The 24726-nt window shown below is 45.7% G+C and overlaps 1 protein-coding gene across 1 annotated transcript in view; it reads left to right on the top strand.

Annotated features, from left to right (window-relative positions):
• Positions 1-24726, top strand: part of NRAP (nebulin related anchoring protein) — a 148958-nt gene that overhangs the window by 45285 nt on the left and 78947 nt on the right. Inside the window, exons 7-12 of the mRNA XM_082268043.1 lie at positions 1894-1998; positions 2082-2189; positions 7779-7874; positions 14777-14881; positions 20463-20579; positions 22737-22841. Coding sequence (XP_082124169.1) covers positions 1894-1998; positions 2082-2189; positions 7779-7874; positions 14777-14881; positions 20463-20579; positions 22737-22841 — 636 coding nt within the window. The remainder of the gene's footprint in view (positions 1-1893; positions 1999-2081; positions 2190-7778; positions 7875-14776; positions 14882-20462; positions 20580-22736; positions 22842-24726) is intronic.

Below are 24726 nucleotides of genomic sequence, written 5' to 3'. Positions count from 1 at the left end.
GTCATTAAGTTGGTGGAGGTTTTCCTGGTCACCATGTTGGAGGTGGTCTCCCTGGTAACTATTTTGAAGGCGCTCTCCTTAGTTTCTATGTTAGAGGTGGCCTCCCTGGTCTCTGTGTTGGAGGGAGGGGAGGCAGTGTCCCCAATCACTGTCTCTGGGGTGGTCACTAAGCTGGCAGATGTTTCCCTGGTCGCTAGGTTGGAGGTAGCTTTCCCAATCAATGTGTTGGGGATGGTCACTATGTTGGAGGGGGTATCCCTAGTAACTATTTTGAAGGTGGTCTCCCTAGTTTCTATGTTGGAGGTTGTCACCCTGATCTCTATGTTGGAGGTGGTGTCCTCAGTTACTATGTTGGAGGTGGTGTCCTCAGTTACTATGTTGGAGGTGGAGTCCTCAGTTACTATGTTGGAGGTGGTGTCCTCAGTAACTATGTTGGAGGTGGTGTCCTCAGTTACTATGTTGGAGGTGGTGTCCTCAGTAACTATGTTGGAGGTGGTGTCCTCAGTTACTATGTTGGAGGTGGTGTCCTCAGTTACTATGTTGGAGGTGGAGTCCTCAGTTACTATGTTGGAGGTGGTGTCCTCAGTTACTATGTTGGAGGTGGTGTCCTCAGTAACTATGTTGGAGGTGGTGTCCTCAGTTACTATGTTGGAGGTGGTGTCCTCAGTTACTATGTTGGATGTGGTGTCCTCAGTAACTATGTTGGAGGTGGTGTCCTCAGTTACTATGTTGGAGGTGGTGTCCTCAGTAACTATGTTGGAGGTGGTGTCCTCAGTAACTATGTTGGAGGTGGTGTCCTCAGTTACTATGTTGGAGGTGGTGTCCTTAGTAACTATTTTGGAGGTGGTGTCCTCAGTAACTATGTTGGAGGTGGTGTCCTCAGTTACTATGTTGGAGGTGGTGTCCTCAGTTACTATGTTGGAGGTGGTGTCCTCAGTAACTATGTTGGAGGTGGTGTCCTCAGTTACTATGTTGGAGGTGGTGTCCTCAGTTACTATGTTGGAGGTGGTGTCCTCAGTAACTATGTTGGAGGTGGTGTCCTCAGTTACTATGTTGGAGGTGGTGTCCTCAGTAACTATGTTGGATGTGGTGTCCTCAGTAACTATGTTGGAGGTGGTGTCCTCAGTTACTATGTTGGAGGTGGTGTCCTCAGTAACTATGTTGGAGGTGGTGTCTTCAGTAACTATGTTGGAGGTGGTGTCCTCAGTTACTATGTTGGAGGTGGTGTCCTCAGTTACTATGTTGGAGGTGGTGTCCTCAGTTACTATGTTGGAGGTGGTGTCCTCAGTAACTATGTTGGAGGTGGTGTCCTCAGTTACTATGTTGGAGGTGGTGTCCTCAGTAACTATGTTGGAGGTGGTGTCCTCAGTAACTATGTTGGAGGTGGTGTCCTCAGTAACTATGTTGGAGGTGGTGTCCTCAGTTACTATGTTGGAGGTGGTGTCCTCAGTAACTATGTTGGAGGTGGTGTCTTCAGTAACTATGTTGGAGGTGGTGTCCTCAGTTACTATGTTGGAGGTGGTGTCCTCAGTTACTATGTTGGAGGTGGTGTCCTCAGTAACTTTGTTGGAGGTGGTGTCCTCAGTTACTTTACTATGTTGGAGGTGGTGTCCTCAGTAACTATGTTGGATGTGGTGTCCTCAGTAACTATGTTGGAGGTGGTGTCCTCAGTTACTATGTTGGAGGTGGTGTCCTCAGTAACTATGTTGGAGGTGGTGTCCTCAGTAACTATGTTGGAGGTGGTGTCCTCAGTTACTATGTTGGAGGTGGTGTCCCCGATCACTGTGTTGGGGGTTGCCTCTTCCCCATGCTCACTGTGTTGCTATAATGGTTTGTTCTGTTTATCCATAGAATATCCCTCTTGCGCACTTACTCTCTTCATTCTTGTGACAGGTGGAATACAAGCGCGGTCATGAAGAACGTGTTTCTCAGTACAGCAGCGTAGTGGACACCAAAGATATTTTGCACGCCAAGGCCAGCGGACAAAACCTGAGTGATGTGAGTCCCAGTCAATAATATGGTGCTCTGTAACCATGATTTCCTATTTTGTTATATCTGTGTTCATTGTCTCGGGTCTTCAGGTGAAATACACAGAAGACTATGAGGAGCAGCGGGGAAAAGGCAGCTTCCCGGCAATGATTACACCCGGCTACCAGATTGCCAAGAAAGCCTCTGAGCTAGTCAGCGATGTGAGTTATGACTTAGATTAGACATTTATTTTGTTAAATAGGCAGCAGTGACGGGAATGAAATAAATCAGTTTTGCCATAAACCACCCTGTTGGCAGTAGCCACCTGCCATGTAGATTTGGCATACACCAATATTTCATAATACTGTACATTTTTTTTTTTTCATATGCTTTGGCTATCAAAGTCAGAATAAATAATCTCCAAAACAGCCTTGAAGGAGAACTGTGAACGTTGGCTGTTTCCTCTGAATCAATGACTAAAGTATATTACTTAAAGGCAGTGTTAAAAAAGTGACGTCATTGACCTTGCTATGCTGTCTGGCAGGAGTTCCAAGATCACAAAAAAAAAAAAAAAAGAAAAATCTTTGGAAGGTAAAAGCAGTGTCAACATATATTTAAACTGTTTATTTAGTTGTTTGCCTGGAGCTGAGCTTTAGGCCCCTTCCACACGAACGATCCGATCAGATCCACCTGTCAGTTTTTTAGGCGGATCTGATCGGATCCTCCATGCATCCCTATAGGGCAGTGAAGACATGTCCGCTGACACCCGCTGCTATCCGATTCCGATCCTGTCCGTTAAAACCGGACAGATGGAAACCCTATTTTCCATCCGTCGATCGGATGGGATGAGAACAGACAGGTGGTCCGTTCTCGTCCGTTTGCCCCATAGAGGACAGCGGGGATCTGACAGCTGTGTCTTTGCACACAGAGCAGAGATGGAGCTGTCATCCGCCTGCTCAGCGGGGATCGGCGGATCGATCCCCCGCTGAGCAGCACGGAGTCCGTCGATGGAGGCGGACCGTGTGAAAGGAGCCTTAGGATCAGTGGGAGTAAGGGAGTCCTGTCTTTGCCCACCTTCACCACTGCATCATCCCGAAAGACACAGGAGGCACAGCATTATGGGAGACGTAGCCATAGTGGGATATTAGTGGCATAGGGCACACCTCCAAACTTTTTGAAATGGGAATGAGAGACACCTGTTAGCAAAAGTATTTAGGCATAGGACACACCCCCTGCCACACCCCCTTAAAGGAGAATTATTACAAAAAAATGATTATTTAAACCCACAAGTGCATTTTTTTTTAACCACTATTATTCCTTTATACTGGCTTTTGATATTTACAAACTCAGCAATTTAGAAATTGGATGAAAGGTTTAGCACTGGGAAACACTTTTTGAAAAATAAAAAAGTGCATTATATATACAACTATATAGATCAGACCAAAATGAGGGACAAATGAGGAGGAAAGAGGGACAGAGGGACTTTGTTCCAAATCAGGGACAGTCTCTTGAAATCAGGGATAGTTGGGAACTATGGATCATGTAAGCAATGTTTTGTTTTTTTGGGTTTTTAAACAAAAGGATCATTTAGTAACCCACAACGGGGAGGAGAGGGGAAAATGGGGGACTTCATGGCAAGATATAAAAGATGTGCAGTAAAACCGTGGATTGAGAGTAACTTGGTTTGAGAGCATTTTGCAAGACAAGCCAAATTTTGACGAGTGATGTCTTGATATACAAGTAGCGTCATGTCACAACTGAGTATAAAAGAGAAGAGAGGAGCCTCTAAGTGAAGCAATATGGTTTTATTTAATGAAGGTTCAACATTTAGCACCTCCCATGGTTGATGATTAAAATAGGCACATCCAAGTATGCAGGGATCCGGGCAGGGGAGGACTGGGCCAGGGAGCAGGGGGGCAACTGCCCCCTGGGCCACTCTGATGCCCCGTAAAAAGGCTGCACGGCTACTGCCACAGACCTGCCTAAAGGATTCCTGGTGAAGAGAAGTAAAAAGTCCCTGCCGCTGATCTACTGAGTGCGGGATGAAGACAAGGACAGAGCGCAGGCCTCTCCCCCAGCATGGATGGTGTAAGCTGTGTCTGAGCAAAGGCCGGTTTTATGCCCCACTGGAGACTCTCCTTCCCCAGCAAGCCCCTACCGAGCTGTCCCAACTGCCCCCTGCTGGCCAGATTGGGAATCCGGATTCGGCCGGTGAGTAGAGAGTACCTGGAGTGGAGCTTCAGCCTGTAATGGGGGTCAGGAGGAGGCTGGCAAGAGGAAAAGTGGGAGGGGGACCAAGTCGCTGCACCATGGGCCTCTAGTTTGCACTTGCACCCTAGGCAAAAGTTGCCAGTCAGACCCTGAAATCTGGGTAAAGCTGTCCATATAGACCATCCTTCGCATCGCTATTGATGTCATCCCTTCACGAGCGCTTCAAGAATCACTTTCAGATCACTCTACTGCAGGGTATTCTTGCCGGTCACGACTGCAGACTGCCAGCAGTGAGGAGGACGGTCTATGTGGACAGCTTTACTGCGGATGCCTGCATACTTAGATGTGCCTCTTTTAATCATCAACCATGCGAGTTGCTAAATGTTGAACCTTCATTAACCACTTAAGCCCCGGAGGATTTTCCTGCTAAACGACCAGGGGGTATTTTGCGATTCGGCACTGCGTGACTTTAACGGACAATTGCGCAGTCGTGCAACGCTGTACCTAAACGAATTTGACGTCCTTTTTTTCCCACAAACAGAGCTTTCTTTTGGTGGTATTTGATCACCCGTGCAATTTTTACTTTTTGCGCTATAAACAAAAAAAGAGCGTACATTTTGCAAAAATAACAATATTTTTCACATTTTTTTATATGAAATTCCCCCCCAAAAAAATTTAAAAATCTAAATTTTTTAACATTTTCGGCCAATTTGTTTTATGCTACCTATGTTTGGTAAAAAAAATCGCAAAAAGCGTATTTTGATTGGTTTGCGCAAAAGTTATCGCGTTTACTAACAAAGGGAAAGATTTTTGTCATTTTTGTTGTTTTTTTTTTTTAACGTGCAATGGCGGCGATCTGCGATTTTTTTTGCGGTACTGCGACATTGCGGCGGACAGATCGGACCCTTGACTGACATTTTTGACACTTTTGGGGTTACCAGTGACATTACTGCAGTAATGAGTGCTATACAAATGCACTGTTACTGTAAAAATACACTGGTAGTGAAGGGGTTAACTTTATTTGGGAGGGAGGGGCTGTGTGTGTCCCTAGGGGCGTGCTTTCTACTGTGATTGGCTGTGGCTTGAGCTGTAAGGACACTGATCAACGGATCTACATACTAGATCCGTGTGATCGGTGTCTTTACAGCGAGGAGAATGACAGGCGGCTTGTTTACACAAGCTGCCTGACATTCTCCCTCTCCCCCGCCGATCGCCGAGTGACCGGCGGACATCGGGTCCGCTGGTCACACGCGCGGGGGGGTCCGTGACCGCGCGGGAGCGGGAGCGCGCCTCCGCGGGCGCGCGCTCGCTCCCCAGAGCCTCACAGGCGAGCGACGTAGACCTACGTCACTCTGCCTGTGAGGGGCTGACCGCCGCAGTAAATATACTGTGAGCAGTCGGCAAGCGGTTAAATGTAACCCTATTGCTACACTTAGAGGCGCCTCTCTTCTCTTTTATACTCTGTAGTTTCTGTTGGATTTTGCTTCTAATCCTCTTGTGGAGGCGCCATTTGTGGATGGACATTTTATAGTTACACAACCTATCACATTGCTATAATCTTTTTATATGGACTATAAACTGAAGGACTTCTAAATAAATGGTTGTGGAACGAATCATCTGAGCTTCCATTATTTCTTATGGGGAAATTCGCTTTGATATAAGAGTGCTTTGGATTACAAGCATGCTTCCGGAACGAATTACGCTCACAATCCAAGGTTTTACTGTATATAGTAAAAAAAGCAATTCTTTATTTAGATATCATTGAAAATGACCCCAAATAATCTAGAGGAAAGAAATTACACAAAATCTCCAGAAGTCCATAAAAAAATCACATAATAATACTGAATTAGTGGAGGAAGACAGACAACCATGGAATATAGTGTGGTGATCAAATTTGCATAAATCCAAGTCCCTTTTAGCATTTCAGTTTGGGACTGATACCAAGGTGGTTCGTTGCATAGCTACATAAGTGACACTAACACAACTGGGTGTCTGTGCTTCCCTATGCCATAAATACAGATCATGGCCAGTAGGGTGCTGTACATAGATTCTTGAAAACATCACAGCATGCTGCCGCAGTACTCCTCTTAAAGTGGTAGTATACTCCACTTTTTTAATTTTTACCTACAGGTAAGCCTATAATAAGGCTTACCTGTAGGTAAAATTAATATCTCCTAAACCTGCACGGTTTAGGAGATATTCACCCTGCATGCAGCCACTGACACCATTGGCGCATGCGCTCTGAGGGTCCAGCGTATCTTGCCGGACCTGCAGAGCTCCTTGCCGGAAAGTGAACTCCTGTGCGCATGCGTGAGAGTGACGTCATCGCGGCTCCGGCTACTCACAATACCGGAGCCGCCGAACCTGGAAGAGACCCAGAGGGAACATGTCAGCTCCCTCAGCAATGTCCGGGCGACCGTGTGGGGGCTTCATTCTAAGGTAAGTATTTCATAATGTGCGATGCATACTAGCACATTATGTCATTGTCCTACAGGGATTTTTTTTTTTTTTTTTTACACAGGGGATACAACCGCTTTAAGAGACCTCTGTTCTGATGCAAGCAGTGGGCTGGCTCTTGGGAGGAGTTATGCAAATATCAAAATGTCTAGATGGGTGGGTGTCAGTCTGGAGGGATGGGCTGTATTTGCAAGCAGTGACTACATATGATGCTGAGCCTCAATGATTTAAAGACCTGAAATCCAATGAATGAAAGGGGCAGGCCAGAGAAAGTAGGGCTGGGAAGGAAAGGTCTATCTAGAATAGATGATGTTGGATGCTCTCCAGCCATTAAATGGGGTTGATTTACTGAAACTGAAGAGTGAAACATGTGGTGCAGCTATGCATGGTAGCCAATCAGCTTCTAACTTCAGCTTGTTCAATTAAGCTTTGTCAATAAAACCTGGAAGCGGATTGTTTTCTATGCAGAGCTGCACCAGATTTTGCACTCCCCAGTTTTAGTAAATCAACCCCTATCTGCCTTGCTGCAGCTTCTAACGCACATTGTGAGAAGCTCACAGTGTGCAGTGAAATCAGAGTAAGCAGTGTCAGTACAGGAGTGAAGACTGTACAACTGTACAAGACTGAAGGGAAGGCCGGGGCGGAGTTAAGCTTTAAATGACTTTATAGCGACATCTGCTGCAAACAATATTTATCGGAGTTCCCCTTAAAACTTTGCTTGTAACTTTCCAGAGGGCTCCGGTGAACTGCCACTGCCGCTGTCACTGTGTGATTTCCTATCGGAAGATCCGTCCAGCCCTCCATTTGTTGCCGGCCAAGTTCTGAGCACATCAACCGTGCGCAATTCACCAGAGCCCCCTTCAAACGCCAATCTCCCCCTCTGTCCCCCCTTAGGGCAAGACAGCTGGCAGCCCACCATGGCGCAACCGTGCCGCCGTCCTGGCCTGCCAGCATGGGGGCCGACGTTTCCTGAATGTGACAGCGTGCGGACAAATGATACATGTCGCCACAGATCAGGAATTGCAGCCCCCCCCCCAGGTCCTCACATCCCATGGCGCAGAGCCTTTCTCCCGTTCCGTCTAATGTTGGCCGCCCGGCAGTTACATTTCACTGACGTTTATTCTCTCTTGTCTCTGCACCAGGTGAAATATCACCAGCGATATCACAGGGAGATGAAGGGAAAAGCAAGCGCGACAGATGTGGCGTTTACTAAACAAACTGCAGATGAGCTGAGCCAGGTACGTGACACCCAGCGGGACCGGCGGAGCTGTCAATCTTTGGATGCAGCCACCTGTCTGTCACTCCCCCCCCCCCACCCCACCTTCTCCTGTCCTGCCAATCCCCTCCGGTCTTTACATAAATCACAGACGAATCAAAGTCAGAATTCGCCGTCTTTGATAGGATCTTACAAGCCTTCACCGCAACACAGTCTGAAATCAAATAATCCACTAATGGTTTGCCTTCCCCTGACACCCATCAATGGTTCCAATCCTGCACCCCACACCCTCTCCGTTTCCCTCTTCTGACTTTTATGCCTCTGATGACGTTGGTTGGAATCCCACTGAGATTTCTCGCAGGGCGTCCTATTTCTTTATTGGGCTGCTCCACCCACAAATGGAATTCCACTTTTTGGTGGATGCTGGGGAGCTAAACCAACCCACAGAATTGTATCTACATACATCTATTGGAATACATCTATTGGTGAGATCCCTGTGCTACGTTTTTGCATCTGCACACCATCTGTGTATTGAGCTCTCAGGTGTGCACATCTGCCCTGCCCATTATGAAGGGTTCCCACTATCCCCATATTGAGCTCCTGGGTCTACACACCTACAGTACCCATTAAGAGGGTTTTTCTCCATCCCTATACTGTGTTCCTGGGTCTACACACCCGTTGTACTCATTATGAGGGCTTCCCACCAACACTAATATGGGCTCCTGGGTCTACACACCTACTGTACCCATTAAGAGGGTTTTTCTCCATCCCTATACTGTGTTCCAGGGTCTACACACCTGTTGTACCCATTATGAGGGGTTCCCACCAACACTAATATGGGCTCCTGGGTCTACACACCTACTGTACCCATTATGAGGGGTTCTCACCATCGCTATAATGAGATCCTTGGTCTACACACCTGCTGTACCCATTATAAGGGGTTCCCACCATCCCTATAATAAGCTCCTGGGTCTACACATCTGCTGTGCCCATTATGAGGGGTTTCCACAATCCCTATAATGAGCTTCTGGGTCTACGTACCTGCTGTGCCCATTTTGAGGGGTTCTCACCATCCCTATTATAAGCTTCCGGGTCTATACACCTGCTGTGCCCATTAAATGGGGTTCCCACTATCACTATAATGAGATCCCAGGTCTACATACCTGCTGTACCCATTATAAGGGGTTCCCACCATCCCTATAATGAGCTTCTGGGTCTACACACCTGCTGTGCCCATTATGATGGGTTTCCACCATCCCTATAATGAGCTCCTGGGTCTACGTACCTGCTGTGCCCATTTTGAGGGGTTCTCAACATCCCTATAATAAACTTGCGGGTCTACACACCTGCTGTGCCCATTAAATGGGGTGCCCACTATCACTATACTGAGATCCCAGGTCTACATACCTGCTGTACCCATTATAAGGGGTTCCCAACATCCCTATAATGAGCTCCTGGGTCTACAAACCTGTTGTACCCATTATGGTTGGTTCCCACCATCCCTGTAATGATCTCCTGGGTCTACACACCTGCTGTGCCCATTATGAGGGGTTCCCACCATCACTATAATGAGATCCTTGGTCTACACACCTGCTGTACCCATTATAAGGGGTTCCCACCATCGCTGTTATGAGCTCCTGGGTCTACATACCTGTTGTGCCCATTTTGAGGGGTTCTCAACATCCCTATAATAAACTTCCGGGTCTATACACCTGCAGTGCCCATTAAATGGGGTTCCCACTATCACTATAACCAGATACCATGTCTACACATCTGCTCTACCTATTATGAGAGGTTCCACCATCCCTATACTGAGCTCCTGGGTCTACCCACATGCTGTACCCACTATGAGAGGTTCCCACCATCCCTATAATGAGCTCCTGGGTCTACACACCTGTTGTACCCATTATGAGGGGTTCCCGCTATCCATATAATGATCTCCTGGGTCCATACAATTGCTTTACCACTATGAGATGTTCCCACCATGCCTATCGTGAGCTTTCAGGTCTACACACCCCTAGTGGTAACCCCTAAAAATGTGCTCATTATGAGAGGTTCACACCATCCCTGAGTAGAGTTCCTGGGTCTGTACACCTGCTGTGTGTATTATGAGGGGTTGACACCATTCCTGCTCCAGGTTCCTTGGTCTGCACACATCCTGTGCTCATTCTGAGGGGTTTCTACCCTCCCAGTGCTTAGTTTCAGGGGCCTATACAGCTGTGTCCTTATGAGGGGTTCCCACCACTCCTGTGCTGAGTTCCCAGGTCTGTATACCTGCTTTGCCCATTATAATGGGTTTCCACTATCCCTGAAAGACCTTCAGCCCCGGTTCACACAGCTGAGACTGTTCATGCAACTTTGATGCGACTTGAGTGTCATAGACTCCTCAAGTCACATGAAAGCCACAAGTAAGTCACACTGCATAGTTGCACTTGAAATCACATGACAACAGGGTCACAGAAATTTTAACCAAACCTCAAGGGTCTTCAGCATCTGATACACTTCCTGGGGTGTTGGATGACTATTCCCCCTCCTCACTTTGTGGTTCCATGCACTGATCCCTATGTCAGTGCTGTGTGTGTCTTGTATTGTGTCCTCTAGTGACGTAGGATGGAACCACAATGTTCAACAGGGAGTAGGCATCTGACACACCTGGAACAGTTCTATTAAATGCTAAAGGTCCTTTGGGAACTGAAGAGAGTGATGATTGGAGTCACCACCAGCAGACAAAGAAGTATTCTGCACTTTCTTTAGCATTAAAAAAAATAATTAAAGTGACAGCCATAATATTCTATCCCCTTTCACACTTTGCCTAGCGGGAACTTGCATTCACACTGGCAATTTTGTGTGAGCGATTTTTATGTAATTCTGCATGTCACGTATAGGGCAGCCCTATACGTGACATGCAGAATTACTCACTTCAATGAGCTGCTCTATGCATGTTTGTCATCCAAATGAAGGGATCACGTGATTGTTAAAGTCACGTTTTTGCCACAATTGTAGCGCATTTCTGTCACATGATAATTGCAGCAAAATTGCAGCGCATTTGAGGTGCCTTTTAGAATGAATGCCACTCGAATGCGCATTTTGCATCGATTGCCACACGATTTGGAATTGCGGGCAGAATCACGGCAATTCTGCCCTCAATTCCAAATCGTTAAGTGTGAATGGGGCCTTCAGCAGTGACAACAGTGTCTAAGAGCGCAGGTACATTTGTGCGATGCGGTCATGTGCATTATGTCACGTGTTAACATGCATTTAGGTAGTTCGTTGAAATCAATGGGCTTTTAACACATAAAAAAATTATATTTATTAGACATGACATTACAATTTTTGCTACAACACGTGCATTGGCGTGCTATTTTATAAGGTACTGCAATGCCTCAATGCATGCAGCGTTTACTGCAGTAAGGTGCAATTGCTGCAACATGTAAATGTAAATCTTTTCTAAGGACCAGTTCACACCACAATTTCTGAGTTTCGGATGTGTTTCTGCATTTGTGTTTACATGTGTTTTTAATATGTTCCAGTGCATTTTATATGCGTTCTTGATGAGTTCTGGTGGATTTTTGATGAGTTTTTCATGCATTCTGGTGCATTTTTTCCCCTCTTATTTCCATTTTCTATACATTTTACCATAAGTGTTCGCAGCCTATAGCATTAGTGTGTGCACCCCATAGCTCAAACACACCTGAGCAGTAGAGCAGCGGACGGTGTCAGTAGGGATGGAATTGGTGTCAGTGGTTTATGTTTTTATTATTTTATTGTGTTATTATTTTTTACAATTGTATTTTTTTTAATTATTTTTTTTTACAATACTATTATTTTTTTATTATTTTTTTTACAATTTGTTAGGAGCCCCACTGAGGGGCTTTGGTCAAAAAGTAGAGGAAGGGACTGAGGACAGAGATTCCCCAGTCCCTTTTCTCTATAGCCTCAGCTGCCACAGGGGTAGGGGCATTCAGCAGTGAAAAACTACATCGCGCAGTGTTGTTAAAGTGTGTCCAGGCACCCCCAGTATGCCCTGTGCACACGCCTATGCGTTTTACTACGTTCCATACAGAAATTGTTATGTATATATTTTTTTTTTTTTGAAATTTTTTTTTCTAATTATTTTTTTTACAATATTATATCTTTTTTAATTTTTTTTTTTGTTTACAATTTGTTTGGAGCCCCACTGAAGGGCTTTTGGTGAAATAGCAGAGAAAGGGAATGAGGACAGAGATTCCCCAGTCCCTTTCTCTGTAGCCTCACTTGCCACAGGAGTAGGGGCATTCAGCAGTGGAAATCTGCATTGCACAGAGTGATTAGGGTGTGCCCAGTCACAACCAGCACACCCCTGTGCACACGCCTATGCATCATACTATGTTCCATACAGAACTTTTATATTGTAATTTTTTTTTTACAATTTTATTTTTTTATAATTTTTTTACAATTTCATGTTTATTTATTTGATTTATTTTTTTATTTTTTTTTACATTATTATTTTATTGAATTAATTTTATTTATTTTTACAATTTTTTAGGAGCCCCCATGGAGGGGCTTTGGTGAAATAGCAGGGAAAGGGACTGAGGACAGAAATTCCCTAGCCCCTTTCTTTGTAGCTTCAGCTGCCACAGGGGTAGGGGCGTTCAGCAGCGGAAATCTGCATTTCACAGAGTGATTAGGGTGTGCCCAGGCACACCTAGCACACCCTGTGCACACGCCTAAGCTTTTTACTACATTACATACAGAAAAAAATCAGCATGCTCTACTTCTGTTGACTGCACTGGAACACACTACACTGGTGTGAACTAGGGTCATTGGAATACATGGAAAACACCATGCATGCATTTTTGATGCAGAATAAAAACACACTGGACTGCATCTATTTATCTCTTTCTATTTAAACTTTATACCTGTAGAGTACGCATCTAATGCTGGTTTGGTCTAAAGGGTGTAGAATTGAGAGGATTCTTTTTTCATTCCATGACCCGGAAGGCTTCCTCCTCACTGGTATTGATGATCAGTCCCACATAACTACTTCTCTTCTCCGGTCATGTGGCCACCCACTTGCCGCCATCATCGTGTACAAAGTATTCCTCGGCATTACATGCAAAATGCATTGAGCATTGAAACAATTATACAGGGGGGAGGGGAAGGCACCCACATAGAAATTTTATATAACTCACTGTAATTCTAACGAGCAGGGCCCTCTAGTGCCTCCTGTTTTGAATTGTATTGTAACTGTATTGTCTTCCCTCACATTGTAAAGCGCTGCGCAAACTGTTGGCGCTATATAAATCCTGTATAATAATAATAATAATAATGCAGGTTTAATTTCCCAAGTAAAACACAGGACCACTACATCTGACAATGCTGGTAAACTGCCCATAATGCTGATCCTCTTTTATACTTGAGCAATTGACCCAGAACCACTATGAAGATCACAATTTATGACTTTCCTCTTACTTTTAGTGGCTCAACAAGTACTAAGCCTGGAGAGAATCAGCATAACAAGGCAACTTTTTTTTTTTTTTTTTAGGTCAGCATCTAAACCCCCCCAAAAAATATATATCAGATATTATCCATTCCTTAGATACAGCAATCACATCTAAGGACTGATAAACTACAATATACTATGTTACATTTTTGTTTTTAGGTACAGTTTAATGTGCTGAATGCCACTTTTAAATGAGCCACCAGATGGCGCCTGTGGGTGCTTCCAGTGTGTATCATAGACTCCTTTGTAGGTAGAATCTTCTGATTCTGGAAGTAAATTATAGTGAGAAATATGAGCAATTGTGCAACATTTTTTTTTTTTAGAAAACTGTAATTATATAATTTCTCATTTATAAAACTTTGTGCAAAAGGAACATCCACTCTCCACAGCAAATTAAATCAAGAGTGTAGGTTAGCAATCCCCAATATTAAAATAAATAAAAAGAAACAAAAGCACCTCTGTATCATTTTTGTGCATATAAAAGAAAGAAACAACATATTATTAAATGTATCCTTTTGTAAATAACCCTCTATGTCTCTGTGATGCATAAACAACAAAAAACATATCTGCAGGCATAAGAATGGTGACAATTTTTTGGGGGATGAGTTGTTTCTAGGAGCACAGGGTTGTACATTTATTGAAGTGGAATCGCACACAGTGTAGAAATAGGTTAATAGTCCTTAGGAAGACACACACAGACTGTTGATTTGCACGACCGATCTGGATTTGTATTAATTTATATAAATTCTACATTGGATTGGAATTTTGGCACTGTTACTTTAAGTGGGCATTTGGTATATTTTTGTTCATACATCACAGGTATATACAGTATGTTTATGCACAAAATGATACATTTTGTAATATGTTTTTTTTTTTTTGATATGTACACAGGGATGGCGGAAACCCCTCATAATGGGTACAACAGGTGTATAGAGTGGGCACCGATACCTCAGTGCAGGGATGGTGGAAATCCCTCATAATGTTCACAGAAAGTGTGAAAACATATCTATATAGACTCCATAGGCATGTGCAGGGGGTGTTCTGGGTGTGTCTGGGCAAACCCTATTCACCCTGTGCAGTGCAGATTCCCCCTGCTGATACTTCACCAAAGTCGCCCAACGGGGCTCCTTAAGAAAATTGTAAAGAATAGTAAAAAAATAAATTAATAAAACAAACTACTGACACTGTCCTACTGACACCAATCTCTGTCCTACTGACACCAACCTCTGTCCTACTGACAAGCCCTTTGCCCTACTAACACCGTCCATGTTTTATACATTTGGGGTGCACACCCTAATGCAATAGGCTGCACACACCTATGATAGACCCTGTGTGTATAGAGCGACCCCTCTCCCCCGCGGTGTGCACAGTACATGCATATAATGTCATACTTGTAATTGGATCGTCTAGCTTTTGATATCAATCGATTCTTCTCCCTGCAGGAATATGATGAGGAGCAGGAGGAGTACAGAGGGAAGGGCAGTTTCCCAGCGATGATCACCCCTGCCTACCTTAATGCCAAAAAGGCCAACGAGTTCATCAGTGATGTGCGTATTCTTTCAGATTCAGATTCTTTCAGATTCTTTCTTTTCATCAGAAGGCTAACCCTACCCCACCCTCTGAAACCTCATCCTCTGAAATTTCACTGAGACTCTAATGGTGGCCACACATACTTTGATTTTATTATACAATCAATGTTCCATATGATCAAAACCAACAAATCTATCAAAAATAACAATCAAAAAGCCATAGCTTTCTTCTGATCTATTTGATTGAATTGAATCAGCCGGCCAGGGTGGAAAATTATTGATTGTTTCCCATCGATTGGCAGCTCTGAGATGCTTTATTCATACAATTAATCTGATTATGAGATTACAAAGTGGAAATAGTTAGTTAAGATCATATTTTAACTATCAATGGAAATCCACTTCCCAGTATGTGTCATATCAATCAAATGGATCGAATGCAACCTAAGGCCACCATGAGTCTAAACATACACCGTGGATGTTGGAATCTCCCCTGCCGGCTGTCTGAATACCTAAACAGTGGTTGCATCTGATTTGATGTACAGTGATCACTGTTCTCCTGACAATTTCCACCCGGCTCCTTCGATTTCTCACTTGAAGTTTGTTGAGTTGGGTGGTGCCAACAGGGCTACCTATGGCTCCAATTCTGGCAATGCTAAACAGCCAAAATTCAAGCCATGTATGGCAGACTTTAGTGTGAGATCATTTCCTTGGTATGATACTCTTGGTGCAGGTTTTAGGTGCCAAAAAATGTGTGCAAATGATTACTGAGTGTTAGGGGAAAAAACCCAATATTGAGTGTGATTCCACAGCCACCGACTTACATTACTTCTCCTGGTTGTTGCTGCCACAAGAGTCTTGGGAAGCTGGAAAACACGTCAAAAGGGCTGAATGAAATTAGGAGTGATTATTTTAAATGTATTCAACAATTGGATGAAAAATTATAATTTTGGCAAAATTAATTTAATTTAAGAGAGAAGGATAGATGAAGGTGATGTTAAGGGTACATTGGGCTTTAAATGGTTCCTTGGGGTTAAAGAAGCTCCTTTTAGTTATCCTGAACCGGTTCTGGTGCCAAAAATGCTAACCTCATTGCTAACTCTATGCTCAATGCTGACAACGATGAATGAAGATCATACCATTTTTCTGAAAAAAGTGATAAAGTGTTAGGGTTAGAGTTAGACCTAGGATTAGGGGACGGGGTGTGAAATAAGGTTAGCATTAGGGGTAGAGTTGGGTTCTTGCCTTAACCACTTCTGGACCGGAAGGATTTGCCCCCTTAATGACCAGGCCCTATTTTGCGATTCGGCACTTCGTTAATTTAACGGACAATTGCGCGGTCTTGCGACGCTGTACCTTAATAAAATTGATGTCCTTTTTTCCCACAAACAGAGCTTTCTTTTGGTGGTATTTGATCACCTCTGCGATTTTAATTTTTTGCGCTATAAACAAAAAAAGAGCAACAATTCTGAAAAAAAAAAACAAAAAACAATATTTTTCACATTCTTAGCCCCCATTCACACTACCGCGACGCTACTTCGCACCGCGACCTCCGAGGTCGCGGTGCGAGCAGCGCGCCGCGACCTCGGAGCGGCCGCCACGGACTTCATAACATTGAAGTCTATGGCGGTCGCCTCCTGGTCGCCCCAAAGAAGCTCCGGACCCTTTTTCTAGGTCGGAGCGACTTGTGTCGCTCCTATTAGAACGGGTCCGTAGCTTCCCTATGGGAGGCGACCTGCGGCGACCTGTGAGGCGACCAGGTCGCCTCACAGGTTGCCCTAGTGTGAACCGGCACTGATATATAACATTCCCCCAAAAAAATTAAAAAAATCTAAAATTTTTTAGGCCAATTTTTCTACATATTTTTGGTATAAAATAAAAATCGCAAAAAGCGTATTTTGATTGGTTTGCGCGAAAGTTATCACATCTACTAACTACAGGAAAGGTTTATGTCATTTTTATTGTTTTTTTTTTTTTTTACTAGTAATGGCGGCGATCTGCGATTTTTTGCGGGACTGCGACATTGGGGCGGACAGATCGGACCTCTGACTGACATTTTTGACACTTTTGGGGGGACCAGTGACATTACTACAGTAATCAGTGCTAAAAATATGCCCTGTTACTGTACTAGTGACACTGGAAGGGAAGGGGTTAACAGTGTGGGTGATCAAGGGGTTAAATGTGTACCTAGGGGCGTGGCTTGTGAAATGACCATAGAGACTTGTGATCCTATATAGAAGGATCACAGGGGCTCTATGATCATTCCAGGGAGAAGAACAGTCGGCTATGTTTACAACAGCCGACCATCCTTCTCTCTCAGCGGGGAGCGATCGCGGTTGTCAGGCGGCAATCGGAGCCGCCTGCCCGCTGCATTGGCTTCCCCAATGATAAGCGGCAGGCAGGCAGTCGTAAAGTTTTTAAAGTGTTTATAAAACCACGACCCTGCATTCACTATATCTGGTCTCCCACAGTACACAGTATAAAATGCAATTATTTTAGTAAATATAAACTGCAAAATACCTTTTCTCATCAGCAGTTTATAGCAGTCTTGTGACTTCTATCTATTCCTGGTGAAGCTTGTAGGAGGAGTTTTCATACTTCACTGAACTAATCGTATGAGGCTGCAGGACACCTGACCCTCTGTCTGGACAGTGCTGATTGGCCCTGTGCTCACATGCACTCTCCTAAGAAAAAGAAAAAACCTCTCTGTAAATACAAACCAAACTGAGCATGTGCAGCCTGACTCCAAAGGCTCTGTCTTATCCGGACCTGTTTTGGAGTCAGTGGAAGAAGGGGAGGATCTGTGCATACAGGATCAAGCAGCCTTTTTACACAATGCAGAGGATTAAAAAAAAAAAAAAAAAAGAGCGTGTTTCCCCTAAAAGTCCATCCCAGACAGTTATCCTGGAAGAAGATCTATTATGGATTTTAAGGGGGACCCTTCACAATAAACAATACAAGAGAAAACAGTATGGGGCCCAAGTCCATACCAGATCCAGGATAGCAGATCCTTATCCAAGCATGTAAGGAAAAGGAAAGGGGTGCACTGAGCATGCTTAGGGTTATTACCAATGTTCCCTCTAATTTTTTACTGAGCTGAGCAAATAAAAAAATTTCTGAGCGCAAACCTTTAGATTGAGCAATGGGGGGGGGGGGGGGGGGACGTCAATGCAGAGTGACCAGCTTGCCCCAATCAACTGCAGAGTGCCACAGCAATGCCCCCAATAAACTGCAGAGTGCCACAGCAATGCCCCCAATAAATTGCAGAGTGTCACAGCAATGCCCCCAATACATTGCAGAGTGTCACAGCAATGCCCCCAATACATTGCAGAGTGTCACAGCAATGCCCCCAATACATTGCAGAGTGCCACAGCAATGCCCCCAATACATTGCAGAGTGCCACAGCAATGCCCCCAATAAACTGCAGAGTGCCACAGCAATGCCCCCAATACATTGCAGAGTGCCACAGCAATGCCCCCAATACATTGCAGAGTGCCACAGCAATGCCCCCAATACATTGCAGAGTGCCACAGCAATGCCCCCAATACATTGCAGAGTGCCACAGCATTGCCCCCAATAAACTGCAGAGTGCCACAGCAATGCCCCCAATAAACTGCAGAGTGCCACAGCATTGCCCCCAATAAACTGCAGAGTGCCACAGCATTGCCCCCAATAAACTGCAGAGTGCCACAGCATTGCCCCCAATAAACTGCAGAGTGCCACAGCATTGCCCCCAATAAACTGCAGAGTGCCACAGCATTGCCCCCAATAAACTGCAGAGTGCCACAGCATTGCCCCCAATAAACTGCAGAGTGCCACAGCATTGCCCCCAATAAACTGCAGAGTGCCACAGCATTGCCCCCAATAAACTGCAGAGTGCCACAGCATTGCCCCCAATAAACTGCAGAGTGCCACAGCATTGCCCCCAATAAACTGCAGAGTGCCACAGCATTGCCCCCAATAAAATGCAGAGTGCCACAGCATTGCCCCCAATAAAATGCAGAGTGCCACAGCAATGCCCCCAATAAAATGCAGAGTGCCACAGCAATGCCCCCAATAAAATGCAGAGTGCCACAGCAATGCCCCCAATAAATTGCAGAGTGCCACAGCATTGCCCCCAATAAATTGCAGAGTGCCACAGCATTGCCCCCAATAAATTGCAGAGTGCCACAGCAATGCCCCCAATAAATTGCAGAGTGCCACAGCAATGCCCCCAATAAACTGCAGAGTGCCACAGCATTGCCCCCAATAAACTGCAGAGTGCCACAGCATTGCCCCCAATAAACTGCAGAGTGCCACAGCATTGCCCCCAATAAACTGCAGAGTGCCACAGCATTGCCCCCAATAAACTGCAGAGTGCCACAGCATTGCCCCCAATAAAATGCAGAGTGCCACAGCATTGCCCCCAATAAAATGCAGAGTGCCACAGCATTGCCCCCAATAAAATGCAGAGTGCCACAGCATTGCCCCCAATAAAATGCAGAGTGCCACAGCAATGCCCCCAATAAAATGCAGAGTGCCACAGCAATGCCCCCAATAAAATGCAGAGTGCCACAGCAATGCCCCCAATAAAATGCAGAGTGCCACAGCAATGCCCCCAATAAAATGCAGAGTGCCACAGCAATGCCCCCAATAAAATGCAGAGTGCCACAGCAATGCCCCCAATAAAATGCAGAGTGCCACAGCAATGCCCCCAATAAAATGCAGAGTGCCACAGCAATGCCCCCAATAAAATGCAGAGTGCCACAGCAATGCCCCCAATAAAATGCAGAGTGCCACAGCAATGCCCCCAATAAAATGCAGAGTGCCACAGCAATGCCCCCAATAAACTGCAGAGTGCCACAGCAATGCCCCCCCGCGACCCCGTGCACTTACCTCACGGACGGTCACGGCACTCTGTCTTCAGTCCCCGGCTTCCAGCTTCCCGCGTCTCCATCCTCCCGAGTCCCGGCGCCTCCTCCTCGGCCAATGGCATGAAGTTGGCCTTTCGGCCAATCAGGAAGCGGGAGGACCCGCTCCCTGATTGGCCAGGAGGAGGATCCGTATGACAATAGCGAATTTTCATTCGCTATTGTCACACGATGGGCGTGCTCTCGGGGTGCACGCTCTGCTCCCTGGCCGCTCCGTCTGCGGCTGCGCCGTCTAACTAGGTGCTTGCGCGGGACGTAATTTCCACTGCGCGACCGCGCACGCGCGCACCTTAAAGGGAACACTGGTTATTACTATGGTAAGAAGTAGGCTCAGTGCTAGTTTTAGTTTTAGAGGTAGGGTAAGAGGAATGCTCAGTGTTCAGTGTTAGCATTACGGGCTGTTCATGTAGATGTCACACAAATAGCCCCGATGTGACATAACCTAATCATTTTATTGCAGAGTCTGAAGACTTGTAAAACCTGACCCGTTATTGATAATCAAAAACAGTTTTCAAATGCATGACTTGGCCTTATGTAAACTGTATGGATGGACTACATGTCCCACCATCCTGCTGTTTAGTTTCTATCTGTTCTAGAAAATTCTGCTCCTCCCTCACTAGTGGTTGATGCCCTTTTCATGTTCTCTAATTGCTCATATCAGACAATTACTGATGGTTTGATTTCCTCCTTAGATTAAATATAAGAAGGATCTCTCCAAGATGAGAGGGGCGGCCCACTACCACTCTCTGACCACCGACGACAGCCTGACCATGAAACAAGCGCAAAATGTGAACAAACTGGTCAGCGAGGTAAAGTGGGATACAATTGTATAGATCTAACATACTCTGCAGTGCTGTACAGAGAACTTTGAACCAATCACATTAGTCACAGCACCAGAGGAGCTTATGCTCTATTGTTCCTCCACAGTCATGCACTGTTATCATTCTATGCTGTATTTATATAGCTCTGATATATTCCACAGCGCTGTACAGAAATCACAGAGGGAGTCACATCAGCTTCTGTACCAGAAGAGCTTACATTCTAATATCCCCACCACATGTCACACGCTGTTATTATTATTATACAATAATTTAGCTCTGACATACTCCATAGTGCTGTACAGAAAATACTGAGCCAATTGCATTAGTCTCTGTGCTAGAGGATTACAGTCTAATGTCCCCACTACAGTCACACACTATTATTATTATTATTATATATTTATATAGCTCTAACATATTCTGCAGTGTTTTACAGAGAACACTTAGTGCCGGGTCACACTTATGCGATGCGGGAAGGCTGCGAATTCCCAGCCTGTTCCCGCATCGCAAACACACCCTTGGCAGTTCACACTGTCATATGCGATATGCTGGGTGTGTCAATGAAATGTTAACGACACCCCCAGTTTGATCGCATATCGCAGTGCGATCTTTACAGTTCGCACAGGATGGATCACACAAGTGTGAACCACTGTGCGATCCGATCCTGATGCGGCTAAAAAAAAGGGTCATGTGCGACTTTGCTGCAGGTGCGGTGCGAATTTAGCCATACAAATTGTATGGCTGAATTCGCACCGCACAGCCGATCGCATGTAATGAAGGAGCAGTGCGCTCCAATATTACATGCGATCGCCGCAGCCGCACTAGTGTGAACCGGCACTTAGGGCTCTTTCACACGGGTGATCCGATCAGATCCGCCTGTCAGTTTTTTAGGTGGATCTGATCGGATCCTCCATGCAGCTCTATGGGGCAGCGGATGTCAGTGGATGCCATCCGTATCCGATGCTGTCCGTGAAATCTGGACGGATGGAAACCCTATTTTTCCATCCGTTCAGGGATCGGATCGGATGAGAACGGACAGGCGGTCCGCTCTCATCCGATCCCCCATAGAGAGCAGCGGGGGCTGTGACACCTCCCTCTCCGCACTGCAAGCGGAGACGGAGCTGTCATCCGCCGGCTCAGCGGGGATCGGCGGATCGATCCCCGCTGAGCAGCACGGATCCGCCTACGGAGGCGGACCATGTAAAAGAGCCCTAACATAAGTCTCTACACTAGAGAAGCTTACACTCTAATGCAGGGCTGGGACAAGGGGTGGGCAAGAGGAGCTGTTGCTCTGGGCACAATGGTTTATTACAGGGATGGGGGGGGGGCGCTTTGACCCTAACCCTAAGGGGCGCAGTTTGGCATCCTTGCGCTGGATGATGGCACTGCTCTAATGTCTCCTTCTCAGTCACACACTATTATTATTATTATACATTTATATAGCTCTGACCAGTGGCGGCTGGTGCATTGGCGCCACCCACCCTATCCATGCGTCCGGCCCCCTAATCTACATGTGGGGCGCCGGACGCATGGAGTTCAATGGGTCTTTTTTTTATCATGTAATTAGAGCCAGAGGCTCTTACAGGCTAAAAAAAAAGGGTGGGATCGGGGCGCAGTGCCCTCCTAGTTGTGTGACAATAGCAAATGAAAATTCACTATTGTCACACGGATCCTCCTCCTGGCCAATCAGGAAGCAGGTCTTGAGACCCGTTTCTCGATTGATCGAAAGGAGAAGCCATGCAATTGGGCATGGAGGAGGAGGGAGGAGACGCAGAAGAAGGGGAAAGAAGCCAAAGCCGCCGCCGCTGCCTGCTGCTGCATCCAGGCACGGTGAGTGAGCAGGGGGGTCCTGCCTGTCCTGTCTGCCCTGTCTGCCCTGTCTTGTCTGTCCTGTCTCCTTTCTCGCTGTGGTCCGGGGGGGGGGGGGGGTATGGTGTGCGGCCTGGTGCGGTCGGGGGGGGGGGTATGGTGCGGTCTGTCTTCCCCCCCCCCCCCCCCGGCCCATGGAGCACCAGCCGAAACTGCCTCTGACATATTCCACAGCGCTTTACAGAGAATACTGAGCCAGTCACATTAGTTCCTGTGCCAGAGGAGCTTACACTCTAACGTCCACGGTCGCTTAGAATAAAATCTTTTCTGTATTTTCAGGTGGGATACAAGAAGGACCTGGAGCAGAGTAAAGGACATAGTATAAACTACTGTGAGACCCCCCAGTTCCAGAATGTTAACAAGATCTCCAAGTACACCAGTGATGTAAGCATTGCGCCCCCAGCTGTCCCGATCTGTGTAACCTCACAAATCTCCACCAGGGAATAAGCAATGTCAATAGCTGATAAGCTCTGGCTCTTGAGGCTTCTACTCACCGTGCTCCCCCTGATATAGAACATGCTGTTACAATAAAAAACAATGGCTTTTGCCTCTTCCCCACAAACACTTGTTTAATCCGCTGTTACCACTCCTTAATTAAGGTTAATTCCTCCCTGGTAAGTTTTCTATGGGGAGTTATTCCATTAATTCTTGTTAATTACTGTACCGTCTCCTCGCTCCCGCAAAGCAGAGGGAATTTCTCCTGCCGGAGAGGAAATTTTATTTTTGCTCCTGTTTGCAGATTTTCCCTCTTCTGGGAGGATGTGGGAGTTTACGCTCAATTATAGTGAATAACATTTCATGAGTTATTTTACACTTTGTTGTGGTGTATAAGTAGAACTCCAGTTTATTGAAGGGGCACTCCTCCCCAAAACATTGTTTCTGATCATTTTTTAGATGAGATTTAAACCCCCAGACAGTTTTCTCTCTCTTGAATACTCTCCAGGTTGAGTTCCTGGGTCTAAGTACCTGCTGCCTGCTGTGCCCATTATGAGGGGCTCCCACCATCTCATTGGTCCCCTGGTCTATACACACTATATATATATATATATATATATATATATATATATATATATATATATATATATATATATATATATACTGTATATATATACAGAAGTGAGTACACCCCTCACATTTTTGTAAATATTTTATTCTATCTTTTCATGTGACAACACTGAAGAAATGACACTTTGCTACAATGTAAAGTAGTGAGTGTACAGCTTGTATAACAGTGTAAATTTGCTGTCCCCCTCAAAAAAAAACTCAACACACAGCCATTAATGTCTAACCCACTGGTAACAAAAGTGAGTACAAAATGTCCAAATTGGGCCCAAAGTGTCAATATTTTGTGTGGCCACCATTATTTTCCAGCACTGCCTTAACCCACTTGGGCATGGAGTTCACCAGGGCTTCACAGGTTGTCACTGGAGTCCTCTTCCACTCCTCCATGATGACATCGCTGAGCTGGTGAATGTAAGAGACCTTGCGCTCCTCCACCTTCCGTTTGAGGATGCCCCACAGATGCTCAATAGGATTAAGGTTAGGAGACATGCTTGGCCAGTCCATTGCCTTCACCTTCAGCTTCTTTAGCAAGGCAGTGGTCGTCTTGGAGGTGAGTTTGGGGTTATCTTGTTGGAATACTGCTCTGCGGCCCAGTCTCCAAAGGGAGGGGATCATGCTCTGCTTCAGTATGTCACAGTACATGTTGGCATTCATGGTTCACTCAATGAACTGTAGCTCCCCAGTGATGGCTGCACTCATGCAGCCACAGACCATTACACTCCCTCCACCATGCTTCACTGTAGGCAAGACACACTTGTCTTTGTACTCCTCACTTGGTTGCCGCCACACATGCCTGACACCATCTGAACCAAATAGGTTTATCTTGGTCTCATCAGACCACAGGGCATGGTTCCAGTAATCCATGTCCTTAGTCTGCTTGTCTTCAGCAAACTGTTTGCGGGCTTTCTTGTGCATCATCTTTAGAAGAGGCTTCCTTCTGGGCTGACAGCCATGCAGACCAATTTGTTGCAGTGTGCGGCGTATGGTCTGAGCACTGACAGGCTGACCGCCCACCATTTCAACCTTTGCAGCAATGCTGGCAGCACTCATACGTCTATTTCCCAAAGACAACCTCTGGATATGACACTGAGCACGTGCACTCAACTTCTTTGGTCAACAATGACGAGGCCTGTATTGAGTGGAACCTTTCCTGTTAAACCATTGTATGGTCTTGGCCATACAGAGCTTTCCTTACTGAGATCTGCAG

Source organism: Pelophylax lessonae (assembly GCF_965119305.1).
Source record: "Pelophylax lessonae genome assembly, chromosome: 9".
In the NCBI taxonomy this organism is placed as follows: Eukaryota; Metazoa; Chordata; class Amphibia; order Anura; family Ranidae; genus Pelophylax; species Pelophylax lessonae.
Note: the sequence above shows the minus strand (reverse complement) of the source record. Positions and strands in the feature narration are given on the sequence as shown.